The sequence below is a fragment of the Euphorbia lathyris genome, chromosome 1, assembly GCF_963576675.1.
Source record: "Euphorbia lathyris chromosome 1, ddEupLath1.1, whole genome shotgun sequence".
NCBI lineage: Eukaryota > Viridiplantae > Streptophyta > Magnoliopsida > Malpighiales > Euphorbiaceae > Euphorbia > Euphorbia lathyris.
This window is the reverse complement of record NC_088910.1, coordinates 87185735-87205923: the sequence shown is the minus strand read 5'-3', so window position 1 is coordinate 87205923 and position 20189 is coordinate 87185735. Positions and strand designations below refer to the sequence as shown.

At 36.0% G+C, this 20189-nt stretch overlaps 1 protein-coding gene across 3 annotated transcripts; it reads left to right on the top strand.

Annotated features, from left to right (window-relative positions):
- The first annotated feature begins 255 nt into the window (after nt 1–255).
- LOC136205313 (serine/threonine-protein phosphatase 5) lies at nt 256–19259 on the top strand. Of its 3 annotated transcripts, none has more exons than XM_065995863.1 (14): nt 256–412; nt 1114–1251; nt 1332–1501; nt 1576–1647; nt 5159–5309; nt 9446–9658; nt 10042–10150; nt 10240–10357; nt 15302–15449; nt 15659–15907; nt 17544–17669; nt 17742–17842; nt 18657–18731; nt 18806–19259. In XM_065995863.1, the coding sequence occupies exons 2-14, from the start codon at nt 1182–1184 to the stop codon at nt 18863–18865; spliced, it is 1662 nt and encodes a 553-aa protein (XP_065851935.1). In that variant the 5' UTR covers nt 256–412; nt 1114–1181; the 3' UTR covers nt 18866–19259. The 3 variants fall into 3 exon arrangements, with proteins under 3 accessions (XP_065851935.1, XP_065851928.1, XP_065851942.1); XM_065995856.1 differs by lacking the exon at nt 256–412 and adding an exon at nt 785–1034; XM_065995870.1 differs by lacking the exons at nt 256–412; nt 9446–9658 and adding an exon at nt 785–1034.
- The last annotated feature ends 930 nt before the right edge of the window (nt 19260–20189 follow it).

Below are 20189 nucleotides of genomic sequence, written 5' to 3'. Positions count from 1 at the left end.
AAACCTGATTAGACATCCGGTCCGGTTATCCTATATAGGGATCACTACCAGTGACCCCATAAGAACCGGGTGAAACCGGCGACCCAGGATCAACCCAGCGACCCGGTTTCACCCCGGTTTTGGTTCAAAACATTTAGCGGCATTTTTTTTAAGATCAGAGCTGCTGATCTACTTTTTTAGGTTGTTAAATTTATAAAACTTTTATAATTTTGAGGATGATTTCTAAATTATCCCACTTAATTGGCAGACAAATTAACTAAACAAAGCAAAAAAAACGATCTTCGTTTTTCCTTCTTCGTCGAACCGGCTGCTGCGATTTGTGGGTTTTGTTCAGCTGCCGCGTCTGCCTCCTTCGCCGGCCGGCGATTTCAGAACCGACCACCACAACGACATCGGCTGCCTCCTTCTCCTGGTATTTTCATCTCTTCTCTGGTATTTTTTTTTTTCTTTCCCGTTTTCTCAACTTATCTGTTATTTATTTAGTGTACTATGGGTTGGTTTGAATTTGTCTTTCTTATATTACCATATTTGGTTCGAATATTTCACGTGAGACCGATTATTGTTTGTGAAGGCTTTGATTTTTGTTTGTGTTCATTAATTTGTTTGTGAATTTTATTTTTTATATATAAAATATATATATTATTTATGTTGAGGTCCGGTTCAATCAGTTTGGGTCAACCGGTTGAACCAATTAACCCCTGAACCCTTTATCCCACTGGTTTGATGTCCTGGCCGGTTTTTAAAACCATGGAATTTTATGATTTTTCACAAAATCATGAAATAAACTCCTATAGTCTGAAATAACCTCTTTAGTCTACGGTCTTTTATCTTTCTTCCAAAATACCAATCAGGCTTGTAAAAACGAAACCCTACCGTCTTCAACACTGCCACTACCGTAGTTTACTTGCTTTGCTCGGCTCTTTCATTCATCAATCTAGAAACCTCGCCGCAAAATCAAGCAGACTCAACAACATATTCCGGGATCCTTTGATTAGTGTCTCTTTATTATGTTTAAGTTCGTTATGAAATAATAGGTACTGATTCGCAAAATCGGCTGTTTTTTTTTTGATTGGCAATGTGCATGTTTGATTGATACATGTTTTTCTGTCACAGACGTCCAACTATTATTACTTTGTGGAGCATACTGTAGTTGAAGACCAGTGAAGTCGATAATTAAGGTTATGCCCGAAATGGAAACAAATGTTTTACGAGGTGAAGAAATTAAAGTCTTAGCTAATGAAGCATTTAAAGGTATTGTTAGGTTGTTTGTTTGTTTTTTAAAGGTTGAACTTGTGTTAATAGTTGTCTTGTTTTTTCTTTTGCTGTTTCAGCCCACAAGTATGCTCAAGCTATTGATCTATATACTCAAGCTATTGACTTAAATGGTCAGAATGCTGTTTATTGGGCTAACCGTGCCTTTGCCCATACTAAATTGGAGGAGTATGGCAGTGCAATCCAGGATGCTTCTAAGGCTATTGAAATTGATCCTAATTATTCAAAGGCGTGTATATTTGCTTCTCAAGATTCATTTGATTTTGCTTGTGCATCTTTAGCTAATAGTTTTATGATTTACAGGGTTACTACAGGCGAGGTGCTGCTTATCTTGCTATGGGGAAATTCAAAGATGCCCTTAAGGACTTCCAACAGGTGTTTTTTATGTTTGTGATTGTGGCTTCTTACTCCCTTCGTTTTATTGTTGGGTAGCAAGAGAGAAGATGCTTATCTCATTCTATCAATCGTTTTTTCTGCATGTTATCACTTTGCACATCTATGGATTGTTGTCTTTAAAGTTGGGCACTTTTATGTTGAACTATGTTGGGTTTTTAATACATGTTACTCCCTGCATTTTTAAATATAAGTCGTTTAAGGAAAATCATCAGGATTAAGAAAGTAATTAATTTTAGTATACAAAATTACACTTCTTTCTCTCCTCATTACCTCTTCTTTCTTGCTGCGTTTTCTTTCCTGCGTTGTTCTCTTTCTTCTTCATAAATACATCGTTATTCTCTTTCTTGTTCTTAACTTATATGCTTAGAATAGAATTTCCTTATTAAGTTAGACTAAATCTCTCCATTTTTCTGCTGTTAGATGACCTTTTGGGTGTTAGCTTTCTGAGGATGATTCTACCTTAGTCTTTTTTTGTGTTTTTTTCTTTTCATATTTACCAAAAAAAAAAATCTCTCCATTTTTCTTCTCAAGAGTAAAATGTTGGAGTTAATTGGAATAGATAGTTGAAAACAATATTTTGGACCTAATATTCTTTTGCTCGAATGTTTGTTTTTAATCTTAATAAAAGAGAAGCATACCCAATTATTGTCTGGATTGGTATAGACTTGGAAACCGTCCATCTTCTTCCTTGGGATTGAAACAAAAAATATACATTTATAGTTTTTCTTGGAGAGAGGGCGAGCCTTGGCGCAACGGTAAAACGTTGTTGCCGTGTGACCAGAGGTCACGGGTTCGAGTCTTAGGGGCGGCCTCTTGCCAATTAAATTGGCAAGGGAAGGCTTGCCCCCAATACACCCTTGTGGTGGGACCCCTCCCCGGACCCTCGCTCAGCGGGGACGCGTAATGCGACCGGGCCGCCCTTTTTTTTTTTTTATAGTTTTTCTTGGAGGCTGCGTTGTTCAATGGTTGTGTGTGTATTTATGTCTTAAATGTGGCTGCCTTGTTAAATGGCTGTGACCTCACCGACATTTGCTTGATTGAACTGCTTTTGAAACCACCGCAATCCATTGGTTTTTCTTTAAGTCTTAGAAAAGGGCAAAATTGACAAAAAAATACTATAAATAGTAGTCCAAGTCTTAAACGACTTATGTAGATGAACATTCTAAGAAGTTCAAAACGACTTATATATAAAAACGGAGGGAGTATTTCCTATTGAAATCTTAGAGCTAATTTGCTCCCACATGCCAACACATAGTTATTAAAGGCACACAGCTCACTGAGGCGCATGGCGCGCATTAACAAAAATAAAATTTGTAAAACTATAAATGATAAATATTAAAACTATGAGAAATCCTAAATTCTAAATCAAAATGGTATAAATACTAAAATCATGACAATATTCTGTTTGTACACATGCATAAAATAGCTGTTAATGTTTGTTAAGTGTTTGTTACTGTTTGTACACGTGCATTAGCATAATAATTGTATACGTAGGTGAACACAATTCTGTTTGTATACACATAGTACAAACCTAGTAGTGATAGTATGAAGTACAAACAGTGTGGAATCAATCAATTATCAATTCTGTTTGTACACGTGCGTAATAATTGAATGCAAACTCAATTCTATTTGTACAAACATAGTACAAAGTAAAAACACAGTGGAATAAATCAAATATCAATTTAGAATCAGAGCACAGAGCACTAGAACTAAACAGTAAACAAAAGCGGAAGTTTATTAGATCATTGTGTTGTCAGTTGTGCGGCTCTGACTCTTACTCTTCCAATTCAAATGTGTATCTTTTGTTTTCTTTGTTTGTTGTTTATTTGGGACCCCTTAGACGTGTCTAATCCAAGGGTGAACATAAACCTACAATAAAACAATTTAAAAAACCCTAATTACATACATATGCCACCGAGGTGTGCCAAGGTGACTGCGCTAGGCCTGGCGCCTTGTGCACCATGAGCCTTTGGCGTGCCATTAATATAACTATGTGCCAACATTATGCATTTTATTGGGTCTGGCTTTAGCTTTAGTCTTAAAATGTTAGATTGATCTACAACTATTGGGTAAGTTTTAAATTTTTTTCCTAGAATTAATCTTGCGTGATGAGCAATTCATTTTCTAGTAGTTAACTAAGTCATTTTGGTTTCTTTTTCTCTGCCAAGAAATCTCAGTGATAAATATCAGGTACTAGTGTGGCACTTTTTTTTTTCTTTTTAAAATTGGTTTCATCTCATTTGAGTTGGATTTGGCTACTACTGTTGCCCATGACATCTCACTTGATAAACAATTGACTACACTCTAGTTTTGGAAGAGAATTAGACAATCTCTAGTTTTATGGTATCTAGAAAATTAGTAATTAGAATGCTTTATCATAATGTTCTAATTCTGATATGCAGGCACTGTAATTTGTTTATTCACAATTTGAAATTTATGTTACAAACATAGTTATTAAAGGCGCATGGCGCACTAAGGCGCAAGGGGTCCTGGAGCCTTGGCGCATGGCGCACGGCGATGGCGCGCGCCATAGCGAGACAAGGCGCACTTACAAAAATAAAAATTATAAAACTATAAAACTAACATAAAAATGCAATGCATACTAAATCATGAAAATATCTTAAGCATAAATAAAATGACTCTGTTTCTCACTCTTCAAATGACTGTCTCTTCCTCTTCAAAGAGTCTCTTCATCTTCTAGTTAGTTAAAACGTATAATCTCTCTCCTTTTTAATACTTTTTGTTAATAGAACACGTGTTCCATTCCAGATATATAAAAATAAATGCCAAAAATTCCAAAAAACAGCCCATAACTGCCTGTAACTGCCAAGGCGCGCCTTGGTGCGCCTTTGGCAACTGCCTCTTGGCGCAAAATGGCGCACCAGGCGCGCGCCATGGCAGTTGCGCCTCGCCATGGGGCTGCCATGGCGCTAAGGCCTGCGCCTGGTGCGCCATGCGCCATAGGCGCGCCTTTAATAACTATGGTTACAAATGAGAAGGTTCTAGGACTGGCATGGCATTATTTGGAAGACCATAACTTTTTCAGTGATACACCATCAATATTTCTTGTTTCTACTACATGTCGATATTTACTAAAATATCTTTTAGGTATCGTGTTTCTTTCTACTTCTTGGGCCTGACTTGAATATAATTTATCTTCAGCATTATTAGGTAATGGTTCCATAGTGGACATGCCAAATATTTGAAGGATCAGTTTAAGTACTAATGTTTAATTATTCTGATAATAATCGAATTAACATGTCACAGTTTTCCCTCAAATTGATTTGTGGCAGTCCTTTCCTCTAGTTTTTTGAATTTTGTATCCACAGATTATCATATCTTTTTGCCAACATATTGCTTGTTTTTAGTCAATTATTTGTGCCAACCTGTTACATTTTATAGGGAGATGCTGGGGGCTTTGATATGGTTCATACACAGAAAAATATTCTGATGTGTTGTAAATGTTGCTTATGTGTCTTGACCAATCCAGGTAAAAAAAATCAGTCCAAATGATCCGGATGCTTCCAAGAAATTGAGAGAATGTGAGAAGGCAGTTATGAAGCTTAAGTTCGAAGAAGCAATTTCTGTACCTGAATCTGAAAGGCACTCAGTAGCTGATTCTATTGATTTTCGTTCTATAGGTACTGGTTTCTCTGCACTCATATCTATTTGTTTGTTTGCAGTATTTCTTTTGCCTTTCCAACTACCCTTATTATCTTTGTTGTGGCCATTCTGGTGGTCATAAAATGTTTAAATCTACTAGCGAATATTGTAAAAAGCATAGATAGTACATGAGCACCCCACTATTCTTTTTTTAAGAGTTAGAAAGCTTTTAATTGTATGGTTTAGGAACTTGATAGTCTGATAGTTCTGTACCATTCTCAATCCATGCTTGACTGCATTTGGTCCGTATATTATCCTTGTCTTAGTGAATGCCCTGAATTTTTTGTTATTTTATATGAACTTTTGAAAGATATTTTACTTGTGATTTGAGATGCCCATTTCCTAGTGTAAAACCTTGATAGTTAGGGGGGTTTCAATTTTGTTATAACAGGCAAACTAGAATTTTTCACCTGAGTATCAAAGGCGACCGCCTCTCGCCTGGAACCGCCTCTCGACTGTGGCAGAAAGGCGGTCGCCTTTGGAATTTCGCCCGCCTTCCATTATAGAAGGCGGAGGCTTGATCGCCTGGGTCGCCTCTCGCCTCAGGCGATTGCCTCGGTCGCCTTTCACAACTATGGCGCCCTCTATTTTATGATTTAAAATTTAGAAACTTTTTGCACCTTTAGTGACATTGTTTATAGTGTTGTCAAGACCATAACTCCGTGTGCAAGGAGCCTTCAATGGGGCATTGCCTAGACGTGTGCTTTAGCCCAGAACTAGGATAATATAAAAGCTTTACTTTTGTACATTCGCTCTCTTTTGAAATCTTTAAATCGGAAAGGTAAAAAATTGAAGGGTTTTGTAGAAGAAATCTATAATTTAAGGTAATATGATTCTAAATACTGATTTGGTTTTCCAAAAAAATAACAAAACATTCTAGTTTCTGAACAAATTAAACATATTTAAGATAAGAGGAAGAGTCAACCGAAAAGAGCTGTTATCTCTTTAAGAAAAAAGAGACTACATAATGCAGACAGCTGCCTTGTGTGCCACTGCCGTGGAGAGAATTAGAAAATACAAGGTAAACAAAAAGCAATCGGCATCTATGCATTATATGATAAGGAAGATGATTTGACAGACTTAGAATAGTTTAAAATAAAAGAATTTGTTTGCTTAATTTTGGAACTCTGTTGTTTTTTTTTTTTTTTTTTTTATTGTGGTTTTTAAGAGGGCGAGCCTTGGCGCAACGGTAAAAACGTTGTTGCCGTGTGACCAGAGGTCACGGGTTCGAGTCTTAGGAGCGGCCTCTTGCCAATTAAATTGGCAAGGGAAGGCTTGCCCCCAATACACCCTTGTGGTGGGACCCCTCCCCGGACCCTCGCTCAGCGGGGACGCGTAATGCGACCGGGCCGCCCTTTTTTATTGTGGTTTTTACTTTTGCTCTTTTTGGGTATTAAGACGTGACAATGATAAGTTGCATGATTCTATGTTTACTTTATGACTCTTCAATATTGTTTGTGTATATATTCTTACCCCACTCTTTAAGTTGTGCCTCACTTCGCTTGGATGAGTGCCTAGGGTGGTAGTTAGCTCCTTGGCAATTTGAGATCTCAGTTGTCTAATGCTTTTAACAACACTGGATAATAGGCAGATGAGAACAAGTCAGCATTACATGAAAGAAAAAAATATTCTTAATGTTCTTATTCCAGAATGGTTAGTTTAAGCATTATCATTCATTAGAAATCGAGGCTGCCTATGCTGCACATTGTGAAGTTGAAGGTCAAATCAAGAAGTGGATGGCTGTAACTTCAGCCAGATAGAGTGCCTTCATAATGGCTCATGAGATGAATATTTATCAGCAACTAGAGGTTTACAATAAGGAATTCTCTCTCTTTATTCATTCTTCTAAGGTCCTTAGCATGCCATTGTTGAGAGCCACTAAGCTGGAGAGAGCTTATAATTATAGGTCAGATATATATTGCACAGGGAAGATTTGCATATTTTATCTTCCTTTCTTGTCAAGAATGAAGAGAATGCATTAGTCCTCCAGATGGGGTGAGCAGGTTTTTGATACTAATTTGGTTGCCCACAATGGAAGCAAAAATGTTACTAATAGATTCTTTTTAAAAATGATTAGGGGAAAAAGCTCTATATACAAGTCCTTAGCATGCCATTTTTAGAGCAACTAAGCTGGAAACTATTGCGTAGAGAAACTTCTATAATCTTCATCTTCTATTTCGCTGGCAAGGAGGAATGCGTTAGTCCCCCAAATAGGGTAAGCAGGTTTTCGAAACTAATTTAATTTCTTTTTCCATAATGGAAGCAAAACTATTAGTAATAGAATCTTCTTCAAAATGATTTAGGGCATAAGCTAAACATTTATTAGTTTTTTTTCCTCTAGTGAGGGACATGATGTGGTACAATCACCCCTTGTAATCAGCAATAGACCTCAGTGAATTATATGGCAGTCTGGCTATTGCGAATATATAGAGGAATGCTGAGTACCTAAATAAAATACCAAAAGCAAATGCAAAATTGAGGTTCACTTTTATATGACGCTATTATCGTATAAAGTATACCAAGTCTTTCAATAATTAAGTTATAATCTGGTAGCTTGTGTCTAGAAAACTACAATGTAATGTAGGAATGATAGAGGAGAAGAAATTAAAGCTTGCAAAAGAACCGCTGTTACTTAATGCCACAAGCCTATATAGTGTGCAAATTGGTTTGTAAAGAAAACTACAAGGTTGCGTATAACAAAAAATAAGCAATGGATAGTATCAAAATAGCACTGTTGCAGACACAAAAGGATTCTGCATTATAAGCTAAGAGTACATGAATAAATGTTATGCTTCTATCAATAGCTCAGGGACAAGAAAGGAATTAAAGAATAAATTATGAAAAATAGGTATCTTAAGCCCTAAAAACCAACTATCACCATACTTACAAAGGCTATAGATTCTTCCTGTATATGAAATATAAAGACGTACGCACGGCAAGTATGGTTTATCTGTTCATCCCTTAATACCTACTGCGCCAATGAAATATTGAATAACTTAACAAAATTTTAATTGCACTCCCAGTTCATCTTATATTGCCATTTCATTTGCTCCAGTTCATTTACTCTTGTAGTAAATTTTATATTCAAACATCAAATAGAAAAGCTTAGTTTCCATCTCAAATTGATTATTATTATTATTATTTTCGAAAAAAACTAGATGAGATTGTTTCCAACAACAAAGAGCAAGTCAGTTAAGTAAAGAGACCACATTTCTCTAACATTCCTCAAGGCAGCTCATTGTCCAAGTATAATTCCAGCAAACACTTGAGCCCGCTATTTATACGCACTGCCTGCAAATATTGATGGTATAGTAAGGCCCTTATGTGCTCTGCTCAATTATTGGTAAACTATCAAAGTGGCATTCAAAAACCTAAAGCAAAACCTTTGTAAAATCCTGATAATCTGGATTCGTTGACAGCTTGCAGTATTTCCAGACTTGGTTCTACCATTAGGAGCTAAGGCTTTTTATATGTTTCAAGTGCTTTATTTTCTCTTCAATCCTCTTATCCTCTTGAAAAGTTGTCTGGTTAGTTCATTGTACTGGGTTGCCGTTTTTCTGATTGTTCTCAGTGAAATGCTTTTGGACACAAGGCTTTCTGAAGGTTGGAGGGGTTAGATTGCTTAATCTCTTGGTGTCTTAAGGCATTATGTAGATCGCTTGGAGCATAGTGATTCTTCTTGAAGTGTGTGTGTTTTTACTCAGTGAGATGCTTTTGGGCACAAGGCTTTCTAAAGGTTGGAAAGAATAGAATTGCTTATTCTCTTGGTGTCTTAAGACATTTTGTAGATCACTTGGAGCATAGTGATTCTTCTCAAAGTGTGTTGTTATTGTATATTTACACAGTTTTAGTGCCCCATTTGGCTAATTTTGTACCATTTTCAATTGCTGAGTAGGTTGTGTGTTTCATAAAAAAGAGAGTAGGTTGTGTGAAAATAACTTGTTGGGCTTGATCTTGGGAGCAGGTCCAAGATATATCATATGTGCTGCATTTTCTGTCACCAAGCATGATAAGCATTTACACTATGATGATATCTTTTTTCATTGTGTATTGTGCAATTAAAAGTGGTAGTCATATTAGGTATTAATTATATATTTCTATATTATCATAATAGGGACTGGCCCCAGTTCATCATCTATACCCACCAAAGTGGCCATTGCACCAGTAGCAGTAGCAGTTGTGGCAGCAGCTGTGATTTTGGTGGGAAGGAATACAGCTGCAATAGTGGTGGCAGTACTGATGGTGATACTGGTGGTCCTGGGGGCATGCTGGTGGGGTGGCTGGAGGGGTAGTGGGGTCTTTACTGAGACACAAATACCTGACCTAGGTTTGAGTTTTGGGTTAATGAAGTTCTATAATCACAATCCATTTTTGTTGTCTTAAACATTTGATTTGATTTGATACTTGAATAAAAATGTACAAAAGTATTTGTGTATTTCCTTGCTTTCCTGATTTGAATAAGATATTATTGAAAATTTAAGATATTTGGTTGTTCTGAGATATTTAGTATGCTCTTACAGTTTGTGGAAGTGGTTTCAAGTGTGACTCTTATAATCCCATCTAACTAGATATGCTATATTAGTTATTGCTTGTGTTTCTCTCCTCGTTCTTTCATCTTTTCATGCTAAGTTTTCTGTTCTACAATATTTTTTGGCTACTCAAAAAAGCTTTGCTTAGAATTAATGAAACTAATTTTCTGATACATGTTAGACGTGGAGCCACAGTACTCAGGTGCGAGGATAGAGGGAGACATGATCACTTTGGATTTTGTCCAGAAAATGATGGATGACTTCAAGAATCAGAAGTGCTTGCACAAAAGGTATGACTATTAAAGTTTGTTATGTACTTGGTGTATGCAGTAGGACTGATATAATGCTTTTCTTTGTGAACCTTGTGGCAATGTCTTAGATATGCATTCCAGATAGTCTTACAAACAAGAGAAATGCTCCGATCGCTGCCTTCTCTAGTTGATATTAGTGTTCCTAATGGGAAGCATTTTACTGTTTGTGGTGATGTGCATGGTCAGGTAACCACATTACTTCTCCATTTCCAGAAAAAATTTCCATGCATTTTCATGAAAAAGTTGCTGACTTGCACCTCTTTGAAGTATAAAACTTCTTTAAATGCAAATGCATTTATCAATTTCATGTCCACATTGTATTAAAAGTCTGATTGAGTTGGCACATTAAATGGTAACATAATATTTTTATTCGAATTTTATGAAACTCTGTTCTATGTCAACTTACCAATCATAAGACTAATTACTAACTGTGGTATCGGATTCAGTCATGTGATAATACATTTGTGGGTCTCATGAAAAACAAATTCATTTGGAAAAGCAAAAGAGAATGTTAGTTACCCTTCCGATTTGGTGGTTCTTCCTGAACAGATTAATTTTCGTTTTTTTGCTGTATATTTTGATAATTAATTCTTTGTTTTCTTATGAGATCATATTTTACACCTTAACTTATAGGCATAAACAAATTTGTTTTGGTTGCAAGGTATTGTAGGCATTAATAAGCAAAGACTTGCTATTCAATATGTTTTGGAAAGCCAAAGTGACATCCTACCTAACTTAATTGATCTTTCTTCTGAATTTCAATTTTTGTTTTTTTTGCCCAGTTGAACAAAACCCTTCCATATTCTACTATTTTGACTATTCTGTCACTTGGATTATTCATCTTCCAACCATACACGCTAAAATTCTAGCCTTACTTCCTTAATCAAATCTAGATCTCCTTTGAGAAGACAAATTGACACAGAACAAATTCTAAATGTGTAGTATGGTTTGAAGAAAACACATCTAAAATGTAAAGCTTAGTATTTCGGAAAGTCTTGGAGCAAGAGTAAGAAGCGAAAATTATGTTTAGACACTCCTCAAACTAGTTTGGACTGTGGAGAGCCCCTATACTGTTCCTATATAAACATTAGACTTTTCATGCCTATACCAGGAAACATGAATTTGTCACTTGCATCTTGAAAATTTGAGTATATTGGTTGGATGCCTCTGCTTACTTTCTCTTCTGCCAAGGGAGCTGAGGCTGTCTGTGAGGCTCTCAAGGTGCATCCACAAAAGCTGATCAATCTCCATCGATGCATCTTTAAAGTACCAGTCTTCACATCAATTTAATTGCTTGAGAAACTCAGCAACTGTTCCTAGTGAAAGTTTCCATAAAATAGCAGCTCCCCTATATCCCTTAACACTTTTTATTTGGGAGGGAGATAAATGGAGGGATTTTAAAATAAGTTTCTAACTGTCCACCTTGCTTGGGAGAAGAGGCACAAAACCTCCCATGTTCACCCCACCAAAATGATGGGTTGAAGAGGTTGTGATTTTTCTTCCAATTTCATTACCTTCGGTTAAAAAACCTACTGTAAACTTCACGCCTCCACATCTTCCTAAGCAAATCCTAAGTTGATTCTTTGAACTAATGAGCAGCTTGAGATTGAAGTTTTTATTTATCTTTCATATTTCAGCCGAAGTTGCCTTTATCTCCATTTTTCTTAGCAAGCGTTCTCTTTTTCTTTTTCATGGACAGTTAGGTCCTTAACTATGACATAAGAAGCATGAGTAGCACAGTGACATGTATTTCTCACTTATGACCTTGAGGTTCTAGATTGAACTCTACTTGGTGGATATAGGAAGAATTAAGATGCAATAAAAAAGGATGTGTTACTATTTAATGGATTGAAAGAATTGTGTCAAATAAATTTTGAAATATGACACCAAGAGAATATGACGGTACTTGCATAAAGGAGTGTATATAATTGGAAAGGGCAATGAGAACTGCTTTTTTTTTTTTTTTGGGTACAAAAGGAATATGAAAAAGACAAACAACCAAACAAATCCTCACATATTTGTTTTGGATTAAAAGAATTGTGTGAAATAAATTTTGAAATATGACACCAAGGTGGCCTGCTACATTAGATAGCTAGCATCCTGGAGATGCCAATTCCCATGTAGTCTTCCAAAAGTAAATCTTGAATGTCAGCAGTGACATTGTCGAGAACAGTCACTCCCAGCTGAGAATCATGAGCTTTTTCAGCTAAAAAATCTGCACAACGATTCTTTTTTCCTGTGAATGAGCAATTTGGGCTGTTTAAAACTTACCTAACATCAGTTGGATGCTTCCAATTAAGGACCTAAAGGGATGGTGGATAGAACAATTCTTATTAATTATATTAACTACTTCTAGGCAGTCTGATTCTACCAGGATCCTCCTAAATTGACTATCAGGAGCTAGCATCAGACCAGAATAAATGCCCCACAGTTCTGCTTCGAAAGAACTGCCACGCGAAATATTATGAACGAATCCTCGCATCCAATTTCCATTGGTTACCTTTTTGGGTGGGTGATACTTGTTTCAGTTACAAGAATTATTCTTAAGTGTTTGATTAATTAATCTGAACCAACAACTGGTAGCTATTAGGGTGCTTAGAACTGCTGATTGAAAACTACATTGTTGGTGGCTGATTAGATTTTATCTTTTATATGTGGATCATGTTATGTTTCCAAATTTTATTTGTTACAAAATAATAAAGAAGTATTATACTCAATAATTATATTAGTCATAATATTATTTTTAAAATAAAAAGGTGCAAATAAATCTATTTTTTATAATTATTACATAGAAGATTAGGTTTTACAATTTTTTGTATGTTATGGGATATTTTAAGAAAAAGTGTAAAATATAGAAAATATGTTTTGAATCGAATTATACCATCAATTGTCATCTTACATATAAATATAGCTATTATTAGTATTATATTTTTCTGTCAGCTATTAGTATTTCCAAAAAATGTTAAGCAAATAGGTCATTAATATCAAAAGTTAAAAAAATGGCTGGCAACGTCTGATATAAACATGATTTCTATATCAACAAACAAATCAAAATAACACAACACGGAACAGAACAGTAGGAAATTAGGCTTTTATTATAATGCTTGTTAGTATGGGAAAACTGGATAGAGGGAAATCTCAGCCCCCACAGGAGAGAATCTCTTCCCTCTCTGTTGAAATAGAGCCTTCAAAACATGCAGGAGAATATAGAAAATAGCCGAATCTCTCTGTTAAAAACCACCCAAATATAACAGGTATTTTTTCAACCTAATAGCCAGCTCATCATGTAGGTTATAACTAGCTTTTCCCTTTTATAATCCTATTTGTAACCAACAGCTGAGTTTCCTTCTTTGCCCTGCTGCTCTCTCTTCTTCTTTCCCACTTAGACCCTCATTTCCTTGGGCCTAGGTGTGTTACAATCCAGAATCTCCCCATTTGTAGCCCCTTCGCTTCAACGTATATCAAATAAAATTATGTGTAGCTAAGAAGAAGAGAACACAGATATCCAGCATTAAATGTTGTTCAGCATTGACCGTTGAGCAGTCATTCAAAGAACATTATAGACAGACATTTATAGCATCACATCAATCCTCGTGTGGCTGTAGCTGGCTCATTGATTTTCTTTTATCTCAATTATCTTCCATAAATTGAGGGCGAGCCTTGGCGCAACGGTAAAACGTTGTTGCCGTGTGACCAGAGGTCACGGGTTCGAGTCTTAGGAGCGGCCTCTTGCCAATTAAATTGGCAAGGGAAGGCTTGCCCCCAATACACCCTTGTGGTGGGACCCCTCCCTGGACCCTCGCTCAGCGGGGACGCGTAATGCGACCGGGCCGCCCTTTTTTTTTTTTTTTTTTATCTTCCATAAATTGCAAAGAACCTTTCAACCTTTCTTTCCTTTCCCATTGATTCAAGTCACTTGTTAATTCCTCTTCAATCTAAATTCTAAGTGATTATATGTATATTGAGTTTTACAAATTCTAAAATATGTATATGAACTGAATTTTAATTGAACTTAATGGAGTGAAAATAAATAAATCATGCATGCATCTAATTAAAGCAACAAATGATATAAGAAGAATTCATTTTCATTCTCATTGACACTTTCACCAGAAAATAGTTCTCCCGTAAAAGGAAGTAGAACATGAAAATGGAATCCCAAACAATCCAAATGTGAAACACAACACAATAAAGAAAAAGAGGGACCACAAGAATAGAATATTAAGAATCAAGTTCTTTATTACATAGATTTCTTTCACGGGTTGGTTTACTTCTAGCTTTTTAATTTCTTCCCATCTGCTTCTCTCAATTGGAATTCCCTCATTTATCTTGTTCTTCGTCTCCTCCTAGTTTTCTTCATCTTTGTGCCATTCACATATCCAATCTCTTGGGTTTTCCTCTCATTAAATGAAACCTCATACTTTTACTTCCTCACCTACTCTCCTGTTGCATGTCTGTTATTTGTGGACAGTTACAACGGCTGGAGTATTAGAAATGATTTAGTACATGTGCATGATTTGTGTGTGATGATTGTGGGTGAAGCATTTGGGATTTGCTGTGTGGAGAAGGATTCCTTACGAGTGTGGGGTTGGATGGAGTTTTACCTTTTAGCCAAATATTTCAGTGTCGCTTTCTATTGAAAGACAGTGTTCTCTAACATCGCAAGTAGTTTCAGAATAGCAAGCAAATAGTAGGAAATTAGTTATTTACTCATTTTGTTGAAACATAGTTTACATTTACTAGTTATTTTCCATGAAACAAATATGTGGTGCTCATTTTTTATGTTGATTTTTTTTTCTATATGGAAATTTAAAATAATTTTTTTATCAGATCCAATATAATTGATCTTTGTCACATTAATTCTTTTCATCTGTGTCTGAATTTTTCATTACTTTTCTGATTACTGTATATTTAGATAATGGAATGCTTTTGTTTTAATTTATCAGAATGCATTTTGATGCCTGGCTTTATAACACTTCTTTAATTGCAATAGCTATGTTGAGTCTTTTTCTTTATTTGCAACCTTTTTACTTGCTACTAAAATGCTTATTAGTTTTGACCTATTGATTAGTGTTTTTTGTTTTCTTGTGTTATATTCTTTCCAATTTATCTTATTTTTTTTAATATTTGCAGTTCTATGATCTCATGAACATTTTTGAGCTCAATGGCCTACCCTCAGAAGAGAATCCATATCTGTTTAATGGTGATTTTGTGGATAGAGGATCATTTTCGGTGGAGGTTATTCTCACATTGTTTGCATTCAAGTGCATGTGTCCATCAGGTGCACCCTCAATAATTTTGTGCACTTCCATTAATAATCTTTCTTCCTAAAATACTATTGTCATCATTGATGTTACTTTTATTGTTGCTTCTGCTGCTGTAAATTATGTCCTATTAACAGCAACACTTTCCTTTACACTGCCGGTTTACTTCCCCACTTTTTTGTTTTATTTTCGTGTACAATTGACTTCTTCATTTTAAAATTTTCAGCCATATATCTTTCTAGAGGAAATCATGAAAGCAAGAGTATGAACAAAATATATGGGTTTGAGGGTGAAGTCCGATCCAAATTGAACGAGACATTTGTGGAACTCTTTGCAGAAGTCTTTTGTTGTTTACCTTTGGCTCATGTAATAAATGAGAAGGTGTTTGTAGTTCATGGAGGTCTTTTCAGTGTTGATGGGGTCAAACTATCTGATATTAGAGCTATTGATCGCTTTTGCGAGCCCCCTGAGGAAGGTAAGCTACTTGTGTGTGTGTATTTCCTGATATTGAATTTGTTATGTATGGATCCAAAGGATTCTCTTGCTATTAGCTCTTGCTTTTGTAATTACATTGGCATCTAGGACTGTCTACCTCTGAAAGTGTTGGCATCTAGGACTGTCTACCTCTGAAAGTGCTGGCCCGTGATACCGTGTATTTGTTGGTTGGTTGCTCAGCATGTCAAACTAACATGTCTCCGTTTTTATTTTGACTATAGATGTGGTACTTAATGTTTCTGGCTTCCACCACATGATGTACACCTTGGTAACTGTTTGTGGATTTAAGTCAATGTAAGTTTAGCGGCCGTAGGAGTAGGGAGGAAGGGACAATCACCCTATATGGGAGAGTTGTTCAGGCCTCGGATTGCTTCCGGTATTTAGGATCTATTATCCAAACGGATGGAGAAGTAGATGGAGATGTTGCTCATAGGATTAAAGCTGGTTGGTCGAAGTGGAAGAGTGCTACGGGTTTCCTTTGTGATCCCGGCATGCCTAATAGATTGAAGGGAAAATTCTACCGGACGGCAATTAGACCAGCATTGTTATATGGTACGGAGTGTTGGGCAGTGAAACACTGCCACATCCATAAGATGTCGGTGGCGGAGATGCGTATGTTGAGATGGATGTGTGGTCACACGAGAAAGGACCGGGTGCGTAATGAAATAATTAGGACAAAAGTAGGGGTCACATCTATTGAGAATAAAATGAGAGAAAACCGACTAAGGTGGTTTGGCCATGTGAGACGTAGAGCGCTTGATGCGCCGGTTAGGAGAACCGAAGAGTGGCAAAGGGATGTAGTGGTGAGGGGTAGGGGAAGACCTAAGCAAACTTGGAGGAGGGTGATCGAGAGTGATATGAGTTTATTGGGAATTGAGGAAAATATGGTAGTGGATAGGACGGAGTGGAGGGAGCGAATCTGTGTCGCTGACACGACTTGATTTTCACGGTTTTATATGATGGTTCATGTTAGCCGACCCCGAATCATTTCGGGGCTAAGGCTTTGTTGTTGTTGTTGTTGTAGTTCACATCAGTGTCTTTTAGATCACTGGAAAATTTCCACTGTGTTCGAATATTTGATATTTGATATTTATTTCTTTTTATATGGTATGAGACTTAAGACCTTCTTCTAGGCGTATGACATGTAGCAGTGATATGTTCAGGAAAAAATGTGTGAAGTCACTATTTTGTTTTATTGCTTTTGATTTCCATATATCAATTACATTTCTTTTCTTCCAGCCTCCTTTTTCATTTTCTTTGTTGAGAGAATCTGGCTCACTTGCAAATTTTTGCCTGAACCTGACCAAGATCGAGCAATTTGATTTACTTTCAATATTTTTGCTGGCACTGATCAAGATAGTAACAGTGTTTTCTTAAATGGCATTATTCATAGATTTCCCAGACTGATTTAGTTGACTCTATTATGCTGTAGCTTCAAGGTCTTGTTATCATTTTTCAATTTGATCCTGTGCATAGCAATATTGTTGGGTTATACAAAATTGCACAGGATTAGTGTAGTAGGTGACTTAGCCTCTCTCTTGATGAGTTAAGGGTTTTGAACTATTTAATTATTATGTTTTGCATGTATACCTATTCTTATCTTTAATTTATGTCAGGGTTGATGTGTGAATTACTATGGAGTGATCCCCAACCCATCCCTGGAAGAGGCCCCAGCAAGCGCGGTGTAGGACTTTCTTTTGGTGGAGATGTTACAAAAAAGTTTTTGCAGGAAAATAAGCTAGGTAATCATCTTGAGATGTCATTGCATTTCCTGCTTTAGCCTTTTCTGATATGTAAAATCATACGTCCAACAGATTTAGTTGTGCGGTCTCATGAAGTGAAGGATGAAGGTTACGAGATTGAGCATGATGGAAAACTTATTACTGTTTTCTCTGCTCCAAATTATTGTGATCAGGTAATATGAACTTGATACTCTCTGCTAAATGTGCTGTGACTAGAATTGTAAACATTCCTTTTCGAGTTTAATTTATATGTGCTTTTCACCTCATATGAATGAATAACATATTATGAGGACATTTCATATTTTTAATGGGGATGTTGTGAACACTACAAATAGTTTAACGTGAATCAGCACGGGAAGATTGCAGTGGTGGTTGACCTGAAATCCTATTATTGTATTATTATTAAAAGAAAGTTTTTAGGTTTGTTGAGTGGCCTTCCCTTGGGGGCCTATTTAGAGGATGGAGAGAGCAAAAGAAAGCTACCAAAATTTGTCTCTATCTTTATCCTCATGAAACAACTTGGGAGATGTCCTGCCTTTGTGAGTATAGTAAAGCTGAGAAGGTTCATGTTGCGGCGTTGAGGGAAAGATGTGGTATATAAATAGATTCAGTTGGGAGTGTGGTGTCCAAGACTTGACTTTTTTGGTTAGTTGGTTGGTTCATCTTGGTCTTTCTGGGTTGAATTTCGAGATGCATTTGAAGAGACTATAAATGGATTACTAGTCATCACCAATTGTCGGTCTTTTATAGACTGTTCTTGCTTTGGTTATCCTACTTCTGATAGATTTTGCAGATCTGGTCTCTTTCATCATTTTCTCTGGTAATCTGTACAGTCTGCATCCTTCAGCGTTTTCTTTTTCCACTTTTCACAGAGTAAAAGATCCCATTTTATAGTTAGAGATTAGAATGCATAATTGTCGTCTATTTTTTTTGAATGTTATTTAGCATGCATGGCGATCTTTATTTATTGTATTTTGCACTTCTCAGATGGGGAATAAGGGTGCTTTCATCCGATTTGAAGCCCCTGAGTTGAAGCCGAATATTGTCACATTCTCAGCAGTGGTGAGTGGATTATAAATTATTATTTGCTTTTCCTTTGGTTGTTCTGACTTGACATTTTTGAATTTGATTTGCAGCCACATCCTGATGTGAAACCAATGGCGTATGCAAATAACTTTCTTCGCATGTTTCAATAGTTGATATAGCCTGGACTGGAATAGGCAAATCTTAAAAAATTTCTCCATAAGGTAGCTCTTCTGCCAAATTGCATGTTGTTGAGAAGGCAACCTAAGAGGATCCGACATAATCTTTGAGTAAAGGCTCTACCCTCAGCTTTTCTTCTCTATCTAGTTCGAGGTGGAAGACGTGAACGCTTATTTATTTATGCCTTTGTAAAATGTTTGACTTTTTTTCTCTCCTTTTTTAAATGCAAGTTTTGTACTAGTTATTTTGGTAGAAATACCCATGAGTTAATATTGGGGGTATCATTTCTGGCACAAGAACATGATTTAGAGAAGCAAATCGATTGACATGACTTGTTTGACACAAATTGTTATTTTTGTTGCATTTATAACATACATAATTCTGAAATATGTAGATAACATTACATGAGTGACATGACAACATGAATTGTCATTCCTAGCTAAAAGCTAGTCAGTCGTTTACTTGTACAAAAATAAGCTAAGCTATTGAATTCAATAATGGTGTTTTGCCTTTTCAGGGTTTTTTTTCCTGGTAAAAGTATTGAGACCAATATAAAATTCGGTTTTATAAGATGTTAGAGGGAGAAACAAGTTCGTTCAATTTTGGTAGGGAATAGGGATTACTGTAAAATTTGGTTCCCCTAAGGGATAATAAGTTGAAAGGAAAAAACATGGTTTCGTATTTTGTCACCTTGAAGACTAATATTTTCTATGACAAAACGGTTCTTGGGGTTTTCTATGTTAGTAAAAATGATTTTTTTATTACTATTGTTAAAGTCAGAAATTTTTTGTCCAATTATTTTTCTGTCTAGTTATTTTTTTTGCAAATAAGTAATTAAGATTATACTTAAATCGTTATTATAACTGAAAAATTGAGAGAGTAAATAATGGATTTCTGAAGTATTATTTTGAAATATCTCTTCTTGTCGCATTCTTTGTTTTTTTAAATGAATTATATAAGAGAAAATTAGTTGAGCAGAAAAACATGTCTCTTCATAATGGTGATATCAAAGATTCTAAATTTCTATTTAGCCTCTTCTTCCTCTTTTTAATATTCCTTAAACAGTTTTGCAAAGTATGCTTTAAATTCCTTAAACAGTTTTGCAAAGTTATGCTTTAAAATCCTTTACTATGCAAAAGGAAGAATGAACTGATTGGAGGAAGGGAAATAATTAGAGGGAGTGAATGTGGTGAGGAATGAGAAATGGGGTGTGTCGTGTCAAGGTTATGGCATGTAGAGGAATCTAGTCCTTTTGGCATCCAACACAATTTGACAATTTCTTTGCAACTTCAATCTTATTTCCCTCGAATCTGTATA

Coding starts and splice junctions, on each gene's coding strand:
- LOC136205313 (XM_065995863.1), top strand. CDS start 1,182: ATGCCCGAAATGGAAACAAATGTTTTACGAGGTGAAGAAATTAAAGTC. Junction 1,648..5,158: donor CCCTTAAGGACTTCCAACAG/GTGTTTTTTATG, acceptor TGACCAATCCAG/GTAAAAAAAATCAGTCCAAA. Junction 10,151..10,239: donor CAGAAGTGCTTGCACAAAAG/GTATGACTATTA, acceptor GCAATGTCTTAG/ATATGCATTCCAGATAGTCT.